Here is a 13,068-nt window from a genome sequence, read left to right on the forward strand (position 1 = left end):
ATGCAGTGGCATGTGCATGCCAGGATAAAAGTGAACTCTTAAGTGACAGCATCTCCATTTATTGTTGCCTTCAAACTAGAATCTAGATTAGTCTTGGGTCCCAATTCAGGAAAGTATATTGGCTAGTGGGATTTAAGTACGTGCTTAAGTGGTCTGAATAGTGATAGTACCTACTGTAAAGCCTAACAAATGATGACTTAAACACATCTGTTCCCCTGTAACAAGTCCTTTCAAGGTAAAAGTGCTTCCTACATATGATGCCAGTAAAGTGACTGCAAGTGGACCAGGTCTCAGCTTATATGGAGTTCCAGCCAGTTTACCTGTGCAGTTTGCTGTTGATGCTAAAGATGCAGGAGAGGGACTTCTGTCCATACAGATAACGGTAAATTGTTTTTCATATTTATCCAAACACACGCTGTTCCTGAGCGGGAGTAGGTTAGTTTAAAGTCTTCTCCTTATCAGTTGCCACACCCTGAAATACCTGGAGTCATTGGAAGACGTGCTCTGGCTAAAACATCAAGTCAAATTCAGATATTGCTTGGGAAATGTACTTCAGGGTGTTAATCCTTAAACTTCAAACAACTGATGATTAAGGCTGGCCAAGGATTTAATGACCAGTTGTGCAGTAGTAAAAACTTCTAGTTCTTCTGATCTTTCTCCAGAGATCGATCATGTTGATACTAAAAGGAAGAAAAAAATCAAGCTTCCCATTTGCAGACTCAAATAAAAACTTTAAATTTAAAAGGAAATGCCTTCCTACTTACCTGACCCAGCAAGGCCACAGTCTTGCACTTCTGCTGTTGCAGTTGTTAAACTAATCAAATGATCCTCTATTCAGGCTGCTAAATTTACAGGCTCTTTAAACTGATACATCTGTAACTTGCATGTCTGACAAGCTTTTGCTATTGCTGCAAGGACATCTTTGTTCCCTGAAGTATCTAATAAGGTAGGGGAGGGGTTGTGGCAAGACTATGGCTTGGGCAAAAGTGCCCTTCATGCAGTGAGCTAGTAAAGTTTGCTGATTAGGGCTGGAGTAAATGGTTTTAGACAGTCTTTTTGCATTCTCTATCCCTATCCATTTCATGGCCTTTGCAGTGTTCATGCAGCCAAAAGTCATACTACATAATGCAGTTGCTTGGTTTGTAATTCTTCTGTTAACAGTGTCCGTAACATGTCTCAAATATGTAACCTCCCAATTTGCAGTAGCTTGCCAGATAAAATTCTGTAACAGTTAAGCGTGCTTAGCACTGCATAGGCTAGTCTCATTGAAGGTGACTGTGTACTCAGTTATTCTTATAAACATCCTTTGCACAGTGACTTTTGGTGGTTCTACTTCCATTCGCTCATCTGATATAGGGCTTGTCTAAACTGGCAAGTTTTTTGTCACCAAAAGGTGGTTTTTGGCAACACAACAGCAAGAGGGTACACATGACAATGGAACTTCTGTTGTGAAAAACACTCAGGTTTGACGGCAACAAAACTTCCACCCCTATGGAAGTATCCGCCAGTATCCCACAATGTCTGCCCTGATTGCTCTTCTCAGTGTCTGGATCTCTGCTGCCCTGCAGACATGCATCCCTTCCCTTTGAAAGCTCCAGGAAATATCTGTGCTGCTCTATTTGGGGAATAAACAAAGAGCAAACCATTGGAATGCTCCTGTTCTGCCCTGCACTAGGAATGTAGCAGCGGGCAGACTGCTGCTGCAGGTATGGTGACCAGACCGCAAGTGTGAAAAATTGGGATGGGGTGGTAATAAGAGCCTATATGAATCCCAAAAATTGGGACTGTCCCTATACAAACAGGACATCTGGTCACTCTAGCTGCAGGGGGAGGGGGACAGACTCCTGTGCTGCTTTGCCATTCATCACATGGAGAGCTCACAGAGCTACTTTGCTGCTCTCAGTGGCTGAGGGGGCTGTGGGAGAAGTTGTAGAGAAACGCAAGATGGCCAGCGATCAGCTTTCCCTTCTCACAACACTGCACTGTGGGATACATGCCCACAGTGCATTGCTTAACCTGTGAATGATGGTGTCCCCAGTATGGACATGATCTGTCAGAGGGTGCAAGTGTGAATGCCCTCTGGTGATTTTTGTATGTCAATACCCAAAAGTTGACCAAGTTCTGTCAACAAAACTTGGTAGTGTAGACAAGCCCATAGACTAAAAGAGCAAGGCATAACTCCTTGTACCTAAGATGTCAAAGTGCTTTAAGGTGTTAAAATATGAACCATTTAGGTCAAACTTAGATGAGATCTGCAATTTAGTATGAAGGGGTCCATTGTGGGGTTTTCTGGAAGCTCACTTCACATTTTGTAGCTGTGTTCAGAACAGTTTCAGAACAGCTTTGTTAGAAGCAATCTTGTGCAGCCTTGACCTTGGTTTTAGATGTGAAACTTGTGCATGCCTAAGCTTCAATACTATCCCGACAAGCAAGTCCAAGCAACTCCTCAGTTCTTGTAATGCTTTTTGAATATCCATTGTAGTAATGGCAGTTGACTAGACTAATGTAAACTTTGCTGTTGCCCTCTCAAAAACCATTTACAAGACCAATCCCTTCAGTTGAAAGCTTAAGTAGGCTCAATGCTTTTGCCTGACATTGCTAATCTTTCAGTAAGCAACTGGGAGCGAAACTTATTTTTACATACTTCATGTTAAACTATTTGAACCCTGCCCATCTGAGACTTCAGACCTACAGAAATGGATATTGAGAAGGCAGACTACATTAACCATAGTCTGGACAGGTGCTGGAAATGAGATGCTTCCTGAAGTTGAATTCTATAGTGACTTGCATTAATATATCCTTTGTCTTGTAACCATAAGGTGATATGCTGAGTATATAAGCATCTTGAAAATAAGGTGTTGCATAACTGGTTTTCACAACACTTGAATTGACTCTTGTATGTAGGGGGTACTGTGTGGGATTGTTATGGTATGCTGAAAAATCTAAAAAGGACCTGAAGGGTTGTATTGGAAACTGCCTTAGGTGGGACTGGATTAGGAGTTGGAGTGCTGGATGCTGCAAACACTTGTCTGCAAATAGACAGTGAAAGTTGTGCAATATAGCTTCTGATGCCTGTTTAATTTTCCACTTAAAATGTCATGTTTTGGTGCTAGTCCTTGTTCGATCTGTACGCTAAACCAGTTTAGGCACTAAACTCTTCCAGAGTTTAAGAACATGCAGGTGCATTTCTAAACGTAAATTTTATGGCCTGAACACTTGTATCCATCTTAAGAGAGCCTTACGTTTAAGTGTAACTCATGAGGCAACTATTAATATTTCACTTGTACCCCTCAGGACCAAGAAGGCAAACCAAAGAGAGCTGATGTTCATGACAACAAGGATGGCACTTATGCAGTGACATATGTCCCAGACAAGACAGGCCGGTATATGATTGGTGTCAAATACGGTGGGGATGACATCCCATCTTCTCCTTACCGCATCCGTGCATCACCAGCAGGGGATGCAAGCAAGTGTTTGGCCACAGGTATGTGGCGAGTTTGCTGTGTTCCAAAATACTTGGTATATTCTTACCCTTTTTTTCACATGAATTTTTCTAGCCAAACTACAAACGGTTTTTGTAATGACCTTGCCTGAAAAGACTGCGAAAGTGAAAATGAAGTAACTGCCTTTATAGTAGGTGCAGTTACCTGCAGGTCCCAAAATAGATTCTCATAAAACATCGTTCTCACTAATTGACTTCCCTAAGATCATCTCTTAGGGATAATTCCTTTTTGTGGATTAAGATGAAACTCTTGCTGGGGTAAGCCAGATCTCCAACTGCAGCCCTTGTTTGACTGTAGAAAAGTCCAACAATTGAAGTTGGAAACTTGCATTGGCATAAATGTGAACTTTAAACATCTCTGCAAGGTAAGAGGGTGTGATTTTAAGACCTCACTTCACATGCAACCCCACATGCAAATTCTAGCAGAGCCAAATGTACAGAAACCAGCTTCTGTTGAAGTGAGAAGAGCACTTGTGCTATTAGGGAACAGCTGTGTCTCCCCTGCCTTCCCGCCCCCCGGGATTACAGCAGCACCCAAAGTCCATTGTGTTAAGTCCTGGACAGAGAAGTAGTCCTTTCCCTGAATTCAATCTGTAGAACTGAATTTAATGACCAGAGGGTTCCGAGCTACCAGTTTATAGGACTTAAATTCCTGTAGTGAACACGCACAGCAGAACTCTACTTCAGGTTTTGATGAGTTACAGGAAAAGCATAGAATCTTGGATGTTGGCTGATAAGTAAAAACTGACTTCATGGTTGAATTTAATGTAAATCTAATCTACATCTATGCACCCCAAGGGTTTTTAGATAATGTTTTGACTTAGCCTGACACTAATTGGAAGTTTTTTAGAAAGTTTAACTGTCACTTTCTAAAGTTAATGTTTTTGACAGTTGAGACATTTCAGGCTTCTAAAATAACTATATAGATTCCTATCACAAATGAAGAAATGCACCGCAGGGATCTCAAATCAAAATTCGGGGGAAGAGGAGAGAACATTTGGCTTAACATCCTCATACCACTTTCTGATCTAGTGAAAATTATTCAGCATTGCTGAGAGCAGCACTAACTGCTAAAGCCTTGAATTGAAACACTTTCTCAGATGTCCACTTAAATCACTTTCCTTAAAATAAATTTGATTATCTGTGGCATCCATATAAACGCTCAAATGCTGCTGATCTATATTAAATGACTAAAGCTGTGAGCCTTTTGGTACTTAAATGTAAACAAATTGCTTTCTTAGTGATGAATGCCATTGTTTGCATTCCAGAGCATATGTCTTAAATGTACCATAAACCTTACACTTCATATTTCTCATCACTGACTTAAAAATCCATGTCTTTTGCAACTGGGTTATACTTGATTGCTGTGTATTCATGGGAGTGTCTCAGACAAATGAAACTAAGACAAAGGGAGCAAAAAGTCCTGTGGGTGAATACCCACTTTGTCAGATGCATGCACCCACGGAAGGTCGTGCTCCAGTATGTCTGTTAGTGTATAAGGTGCCACAGGACTCTTTGGTGCTTTTACAGATCCAGACTAACATGGCTACCCCTCTGACACTTAATACAGAGAAGGTTTCAATATGATACCTTTTAAGAGGCCCTTCTTGACTGTCAGAAGGGGGAAACATGGTCAGTTGTAACTACTAATCTATTTCATTACTAGAATCTTGCCTTAGCCCATACTAAGGAACTGAGTCTTATTTCACTCAGGGCATCTAGTTAAGTGACTAGGTTGTCAGCTGGGGATCCATATATTAAGCAGTCTCCTGATAAAGGATTAAAAGTGATAGATTGCTTTCTTAAATGTAAGTGTCCATCAGCTTTCTCTCAGAAGCTTTTATTTTATTTTAGCCTCACTCAGCCTACCTGACTGAGCTGAAGAATAAGATTAAAAATTGGCTCTTGCAGATGAAAAATAATTCCTGAAACACATGAATATGTAAGCAAAAGAAATAGACTTGTACCTGAACCACAACTCATACCACACCATAAAACTGGTCCTGTGACCATGTTACTGTTTCTCTTATAGCCTTAAGGTCTTCCTGGGGGTATATCTGTTTAGTTTGCTGATAGGATGATTTGCTTCAATCATATTTTCTAGAAAAAACTGATTTGTAAAACTGAACACTTTCTGTAACCAAAACTGCTTTCTAGGTCCTGGAATTGCATCCCCTGTGAAGACTGGTGAGGAAGTTGGGTTTGTAGTAGATGCCAAATCTGCAGGGAAAGGTAAAGTGACATGCACCGTCCTGACACCAGATGGTACAGAAGCTGAGGCAGATGTTATTGAAAATGAGGATGGGACTTATGATATCTTCTACACTGCTGCTAAACCAGGAACCTATGTGATTTATGTCCGCTTTGGTGGAGTGGATATTCCAAACAGCCCCTTCACTGTAATGGTAAGTTGCTTTTTTGTTTCCCTCAGCCATACTTCAGATTTTATATGGTAGTTTCTTGAATAGTCTGGTGGAAAACATTTGAACACGCATTACTTGTGTACATACAAATATTTTACATTTCACAGTACAATTGGGTGCATGATACCATATTGATAGACATAGTACAAGGATGGTCTTTTGGACTGATCTTTATCTTCACTTTCAGAGCTTTCATATCAACTTTACTTTAGATGTTTTTAAGAACCATGTCAGTGGCCATAGCCTCTGCTTTAAAAGGCCCATTATTGTAGCTGTACATTTTGCTACATGTGCATCATGTCTGTCTTGTCAGTTAGTAATAATTTGTAACTTCATCCCAAATCTATAGTAGAACATACTGTGCTTAATATTCCAAACACTTTTTTTTTTCCACAATTGCCTGCTAAATGACTTCTAATCTAAAGTCAGATCCCAACTGTTTTCTAGTGAGTACTCATTTATACATGGGCATGCTAGGCCTTATTTTTGCCTGTTTAAGGAGGTTTCAGACACAGCTGAGAGCCCTTGAGTTGTAATTACCAAAGAAGCCTGTGGCAGTAGATAGCTTTTAAAAAAAACCCTGAGTACAAAGTTTGGCTTAAAAAAAGCTCTGTGCACAGCATGATCTGTCACATAACAAATCTAAAGACCAGGATAGGTGAAGGAGGCTCTCGACTATACTCTAACACGACTATCCCTCTAATGCTTATTTGTATCCACAGAAACAAGGAGTCTGGTGGCATCTTAAAGACTAACAAATTTATTTGGGCATAAGCTTTCATGGGATAAAAAGCGCACTGTTTTTCAGTGCCTAAATACTGGTGGGTGGTGTTCCCATAGTGTAGAGCAGAACATGTCTCGACACTCCTTCCCAGTATTATAAGAAACAAGTGTTTATAGCAACATGTATTGCATCAGACTCCCCTAATCACTAAACCACTGGTATTGGGCTGAAAGGCTTAGAAAGCTCAGCCCAATAGTGATTGTACCTATAGCCAGCCAGTTTTAATCCAGTTGCATCACTGCATGTCTGACTTCACAGCATGATGTACCAGTGTTGCCCTTCAAAGCTGTACACTTTGGTAATTTATTAGCTAATTCTGAGCAGATAGCTACTGTAGCCCCTGAAGACACTTCACTGAGAACTGACTCCCTTCACAGCCATGCAAAACATCCGCCAGAAGCATCTGTTGAGGTCAATGAATCTGTTCCAAAGGCAGTCAATTTTGCTACTTCCTAATGTACTGATGCATTTGTAAGTCTGATGTGGGGGGTTTGGTGCTCAGTACCAAAGAGCAATAGCTGTTTCTCTAAGACCTTTGTTTCAGTGTAAATTCCCAGTGGGTTGCTTCACTTAAGGGATCTGCAATGAAGTAAATGGGCAAAGCAAGTTCAATGGCATAACACTAGGTGAAATGTTCTGGCCTAATGTGATACTCTGGATTTCTGTTGTTGCTTTAAGTAGGAATGACTTGAGTCTGCCAGTATCCTGTCTGTGCATGTGGGAAGGGAGACTTCATGACACCCAATATGGTTCTTTTCCACTGAAGTCACCATCCCAGAATGTGCATCAGGAGAATCCATTAACTAAGCAGCTAACCTTTAGTCAAGGATGCTCAGTCAGATTCTGCTGTTGAATGTCTCCCTCCTGGTGGTGTGGTGCCACTACAGAACTGGGAGGAAATTTTTGGGATGGGGAAATGACTATAAAGTGAGACACCTTAAGTGTTATGTACTCTCTAAAAGTATTCATTCCTCCACACTTGACATCCAATTAACCTGCATTTGCCACTGACCAGGCTACGGATGCAGACGAAGTTGCAGTAATGTCGCAGGAGCCAGTAAGCGCATGTCCCCCTGGATTCCATCCCTGGGTACACAATTTTTTACTCTCTTCACATTCCATTTCAGAAATGACAACCTGCTGCTTGGGACTGCTTGGTCTTTCTGGTCATTTGTTCACAGCTTTCCAGCTGATCAAATGTATTTTGGGATTCAGACTTCATGCAGATCTGTCTTCTTTGCTGCTTAAAGGGACGCTCCAAACTCTCAAACATGAAGAGGAACAGTGTCCATTTATTCCTTCTATTTTTGTGTAACTTAACAAATTCAACATTGCAGTATAACTTCAAGAAAAGTGTTCCCAGTATAATGGCAAACATTGTCTAAAACTGCATTGTGAAACTTGTATTTCTTCAGGCAAAAATTTGCTGCTTACATTGCAATCATTCTACCATTCTAAAAAAAACTTTTGTTCCAGGCCTTGAGCAACTAAAACTCTTATCTCAGATGGAACCATTTTGCATCTTGTGTGTGCTAAATTTTCTCTCATTTTCTTCACTTATGTGCAATTTTTATCTTAAACTTGCTGAAAATCTTTTGACTCTTTGGCAGGTGGGCCAATATTAAGCTAGTGGATATTAAGGGATGCTTAACTGGGCAGTTGTCTATTAGGCAAAATTCTGTAGTTGATTCATCTCTACAGTACTTAGTGCAAGTTTTTGTGCACTGCACAAAACTGCACACAGATCAAATTCTTTGTACTGTAAACAAACACTAGCTGCTCTATACTTGCTCTGTCCCCATAAAATGACAGCTCCTTGTTTTCTTTAGGTCACAGAAGAACCGTACATTCCTGTTGGTGACATGAATGGTGTGGGATTTAAGCCCTTTGATCTAGTTATTCCTTGGGCTGTAAAGAAGGGAGAAATAACAGGTAATCACTTCATAGTATGACAAGCTGCATGGAGCTGCCTAGCTTTTGACAGCACACTTAAGCATTTACAACTGTAAATGTGATGTGGAAAATAGTATTGAATATTGTGACATTAAGTACTGCGTAACTTGAGTCTGGTTATTGCATACAGGAGGTGTAAGCAATGTACTTAAAATATGCATGTGTGAAATATGTTCTAAAATTCAACAAGGCAACTCCTGGCACTGCCACTAATCTCGTTAGTCCTAAACTGAGATGTTACCTATCCCATTCATGGGCTCTGGATGCTTCTTTCTGGAGCACCTGTATATTGCTCCTGAAACCGTAATGCAACTTACCAAGTGAACTCCTCCAGCATAGATGATCATAGTCCACAGCTGCTGACTCTTCTTCCAGGCCTTCTGTATAGCTGACATTCTGGTCACTGCTAGAAGTGACGCCAAGCCAAGTCTCCAAATGCACAGCTTAAGGGGGCTGCCACAAATTGAAGGATCTTTCTACTGGGATGGTGGCTAAAGTAATATGAAGTGTCCCATCTCATCTGCTCCCCACTCCAAATGCACTGTAGGCCAGGTATCTGCATTTATTAGAATTGGCTTTCTTCAAGAACATGCACACTTGTCCTTCAGCTCAGTATTTGGCTGTTGCCCAGGTGGCTTCCTTTAAAAGTGATTATGAGCACCTTAAAGGATTGTGGGGGAGCCCATTACAGAAGTGAAGTGTAACTTGATTAATGATCATACATCCTACTAAACTTGGCCAATATAATCTTATACTACATCACTAGGCTGTTCATTGTATGACTGCTGTACAATAAAATATAGAAGCACAAGTAGGAATATTAGGTGTTCTCATTAGTCTTGTATTTGTACTTGTGGACAAGTAACTTAACCATCTGAAATGCTTTGGTTCAAAATGGTCAGCTTGACTCTTCAAAGGAGTGTGCGCGCTATGCCAGTTTCCATTAACTCTTAAATTGCCTCTTATAGGTGAAGTTCATATGCCCTCAGGAAAAACTGCTACACCAGAGATTGTGGATAACAAAGATGGTACAGTAACAGTTGGATATTCTCCTACTGAGGTTGGGCTGCATGAAATGCACATAAAATACATTGGAAACCATATTCCAGGTAAGTGTCTAGCTGAGCCTTCTTTGCATTGGGACACAGATTATCAGTGTGAAACTGAAAATGTTCAGTTTGCTCCCAAATATCTTTTTGGCAATTTAGTTGTAACTAGCAAGTTGCATAACTCGGTTTGAGATGTATTCACTTCACTATCAAAGTTAGAAATTCCCTGAAAGGCACTTACTATTAAGATAGCTTGTCTTGTTTCAATAGACAAGGAAACTAGAGTGAGAGAGCAAGTAGAGGCAGGGGAGCTTCCTGTGCAGTTTAACAGCACAAGACAGACTTAATGGACCTGGTTTTTGGGAACCAGGTTTTGTGGTTTGTGACTTGCTAACAAGTCTCCCAACTCTTGGCTCAGAATGAGCTGAGCAATATGTTTAAGAGCTGGGAAGAAGACTGGCATGTTTGCAATTCCTTGGTTTTTAGAAGAATCTCCAGTAATTATGTAATGGAAAAAGGAAGGTTCTGAGGTATTATGTATGCCAAACGTAATACTAGAAAAGCTAAGATCTTGTAAACCATTGAATGAACATCCAATGCTTCTAAACCCCCAAATGTGTGTGTTGCGCATATTTTCAGTATCTGGTTTATCTCTTAAATCCTCTAGAGAGCCCACTACAGTTCTACGTAAACTATCCAAACAGTGGAAACGTGTCTGCCTATGGACCTGGTCTCATTTATGGTATAGCAAACAAACCAGCGACTTTTACCATTGTCACAGAAGATGCTGGAGAGGGTGAGTTCTTTAAGAGGGACGGTAAATATTTTAACCAAGTTATAATTCTGTACAAACAAGCCTAACACAATTTCAAACACATCAGATGTAATCTGTATGCATAATTGCACTTAAGTCATAAACTAATAGTGATGTTGTAATTTACTGGAAATAACCTCTGAATAATGCTTTTTCTCTGTTTAATATGTTAGCTGGGATTCTATAAGGGAAAACTAAAGTTAAATGCTGACACGAGTAGACTGTTTGTTTGTCAGACTCCTTTTTCTGAATTCTAACTTGCACGCAGCAGAGTAAAAATTCTAACATTTCCTGTACACAGTTGTATTTCAGACTGTTTCCTGGAATAATAAACTTGGCTTAATTTGGAGGGGGAAGGGGTGAAATTTATTAGTCAGTAAATTGACTCTGAAAAATCAGTGTTCCATGAATCGTATGCAGTAGATTGAATCATGCTCTGTCAAGGCCACCTTGGCATACTTCTAGCTGGCTGAAGCAAATGGTTCTTCGGCTAAAATTCTTTTTCTAAAAGGATAAAACTGAACAGTAAACCTCAACTGAATACTAAGTAATGTATAGTAACTGCCTTCTTTACAGCTACTTTGCTTCTTCAGATTTTATTTAAAGGTTACTCAATTAAAATTCCACTTTCTAACAGGTGGACTGGACTTGGCTATTGAAGGACCTTCAAAAGCAGAAATTAGCTGCATTGATAACAAAGATGGCACTTGCACAGTCACTTACTTGCCAACCCTACCTGGAGATTACAGCATACTTGTGAAGTACAATGACAAACACATCCCAGGCAGCCCATTCACCGCCAAGATCACAGGTATGATGAACACACTAACTGTTCCAATCCACAGATGGTCAGATTCCAGAGTAATCCAACTGCCTCTTCAGTGTATAACTGCAAAATTGGGAAGTTACTCTGGCCTGCAATCTGGGTGAGCTAAACAATTTTATGTTTAGCCAGTGAAGTTTACATATTAGCCTTGTAAATTAAATGGTAAGGCTGGTAACTTACTTTGTTTAGTTAGGTATGAGATTAGCTAGCACAAGAATGGCAGTAATAAATTAAATTGCTGTAATGATAAGTGCATGGGATGAGAGGAGGACCTGCAGGTCCATCTAGCCTCACACTGGCTCAGAATGCCTTTAGGTGAGGTCTGCAAGTGTTCAAAGTGGAAACACACAACCTTGTGACACTGACCAGCTCACTTAAATTACCAAGCTGGACGGAAAGAATCATGCTAAAGTGTCTTCCTAACATAATCTTGTTCCATATTTATCCTTTCATGGAGTAGAATTCCAGATGTTCTTATGAGACCATCATGTAGGACATGATAGGAGCCAGTAGAACTGAAGCTCTTCTGGGCCACTTAACTAATCCATATAAATAGAGACACCAGATATCAGCTATGTATCAGGTGATTTCAAAGCATTAGAATGTGTGTTTTATCAGAAGATAAAGCAAGAAAGGCTGAGTATGCTGTTGGCTCAGACTCATGGTCTGGCAGAGCCAGGAACAGGATGTGGGGCTCCCAGCTCAGCCTGCCTTATAAAGCTAGTCCTATATAAATCTAACTGGTATCTGCTTGTATTTTTGTAGATGATGGCAGAAGAAGATCCCAAGTTAAGCTTGGTTCTGCTGCTGACTTCTTGCTGGACATTAACGAGGCTGATCTCAGCCTCTTAACAGCCAGTATTAGAGCCCCGTCAGGTCGTGATGAGCCTTGTCTTCTGAAAAGATTACCCAATAACCACATTGGTAAGCCTGGCTCTTCCTAAAAAAAGGAAACTAAAATGGTGTCTTTCACTTGTTACTAGGTGGTCATTCACTAGCTTGTGGACTGGGTTTCTCTTTCCTGTGTCCTCCAGTCCTCACCTGGCAAGTGTGGTGGCCAGGAACAGAATGGGTATGGAGACTAAATGCCTGCCTCTCCCTTATGTAATACTCCATGCTGGGGTTAAGGCACATCTCTAGGTGCACTGATGCTACCCATGATTAATCAATTTGGATTAAGTCTTCTAGAGTCTGGTGTTCCCTGTTGGCCCCTTAAATGTGAACTGCAGCTACATAGCAAAATTAAAAGGCTTAATCACTTCCTCAGTGCAGTGCTTCTTGATTCATGTGACAAGGGTTTTAATCAGGGTGGCATGTATGCAAACCTATAAACCAGCCTGTGGTGGTTCTGCTGTGATCACCTGCTTGCCTTGTAGGTATCTCATTCATTCCACGAGAAGTAGGCGAACACCTTGTCAGCATTAAGAAAAATGGAAGTCATGTGCCAAACAGCCCTGTCTCTATCATGGTGGTTCAGTCAGAGATTGGAGATGCCAGCAGAGCAAAAGTTTCAGGCCGTGGCTTGATAGAAGGACGCACGTTTGAGATGTGTGATTTCATTGTAGATACAAGAGATGCAGGTTAGTGCTATGTGAAAGGTCCATTTTTGGAACAGTGCTTCAGCACACTTCTGAGGGAGGCCTGAGTTATGGGTTCTTCAGGATGCCGCCTTTTTGACATTTGGATTATCCATTTGAAACTACTCCAAGAAATGCAA

At 40.7% G+C, this 13,068-nt stretch overlaps 1 protein-coding gene across 4 annotated transcripts in view; it reads left to right on the plus strand.

Moving 5' to 3' along the window:
* FLNB (filamin B) overlaps positions 1-13,068 on the plus strand; it is a 108,007-nt gene that overhangs the window by 74,628 nt on the left and 20,311 nt on the right. For 2 of the 4 annotated variants that reach the window (XM_032801353.2, XM_032801356.2), the window contains 10 exons: positions 226-382; positions 3,295-3,484; positions 5,660-5,907; positions 7,725-7,799; positions 8,539-8,641; positions 9,631-9,771; positions 10,379-10,507; positions 11,163-11,336; positions 12,117-12,275; positions 12,728-12,931. In XM_032801353.2, coding sequence (XP_032657244.1) covers positions 226-382; positions 3,295-3,484; positions 5,660-5,907; positions 7,725-7,799; positions 8,539-8,641; positions 9,631-9,771; positions 10,379-10,507; positions 11,163-11,336; positions 12,117-12,275; positions 12,728-12,931 — 1,580 coding nt within the window. The remainder of the gene's footprint in view (positions 1-225; positions 383-3,294; positions 3,485-5,659; positions 5,908-7,724; positions 7,800-8,538; positions 8,642-9,630; positions 9,772-10,378; positions 10,508-11,162; positions 11,337-12,116; positions 12,276-12,727; positions 12,932-13,068) is intronic. The other 2 variants (XM_075073308.1, XM_032801357.2) reach the window with 1 other exon arrangement.

Source organism: Chelonoidis abingdonii, chromosome 17, assembly GCF_003597395.2.
Source record: "Chelonoidis abingdonii isolate Lonesome George chromosome 17, CheloAbing_2.0, whole genome shotgun sequence".
Lineage (NCBI taxonomy): Eukaryota > Metazoa > Chordata > Testudines > Testudinidae > Chelonoidis > Chelonoidis abingdonii.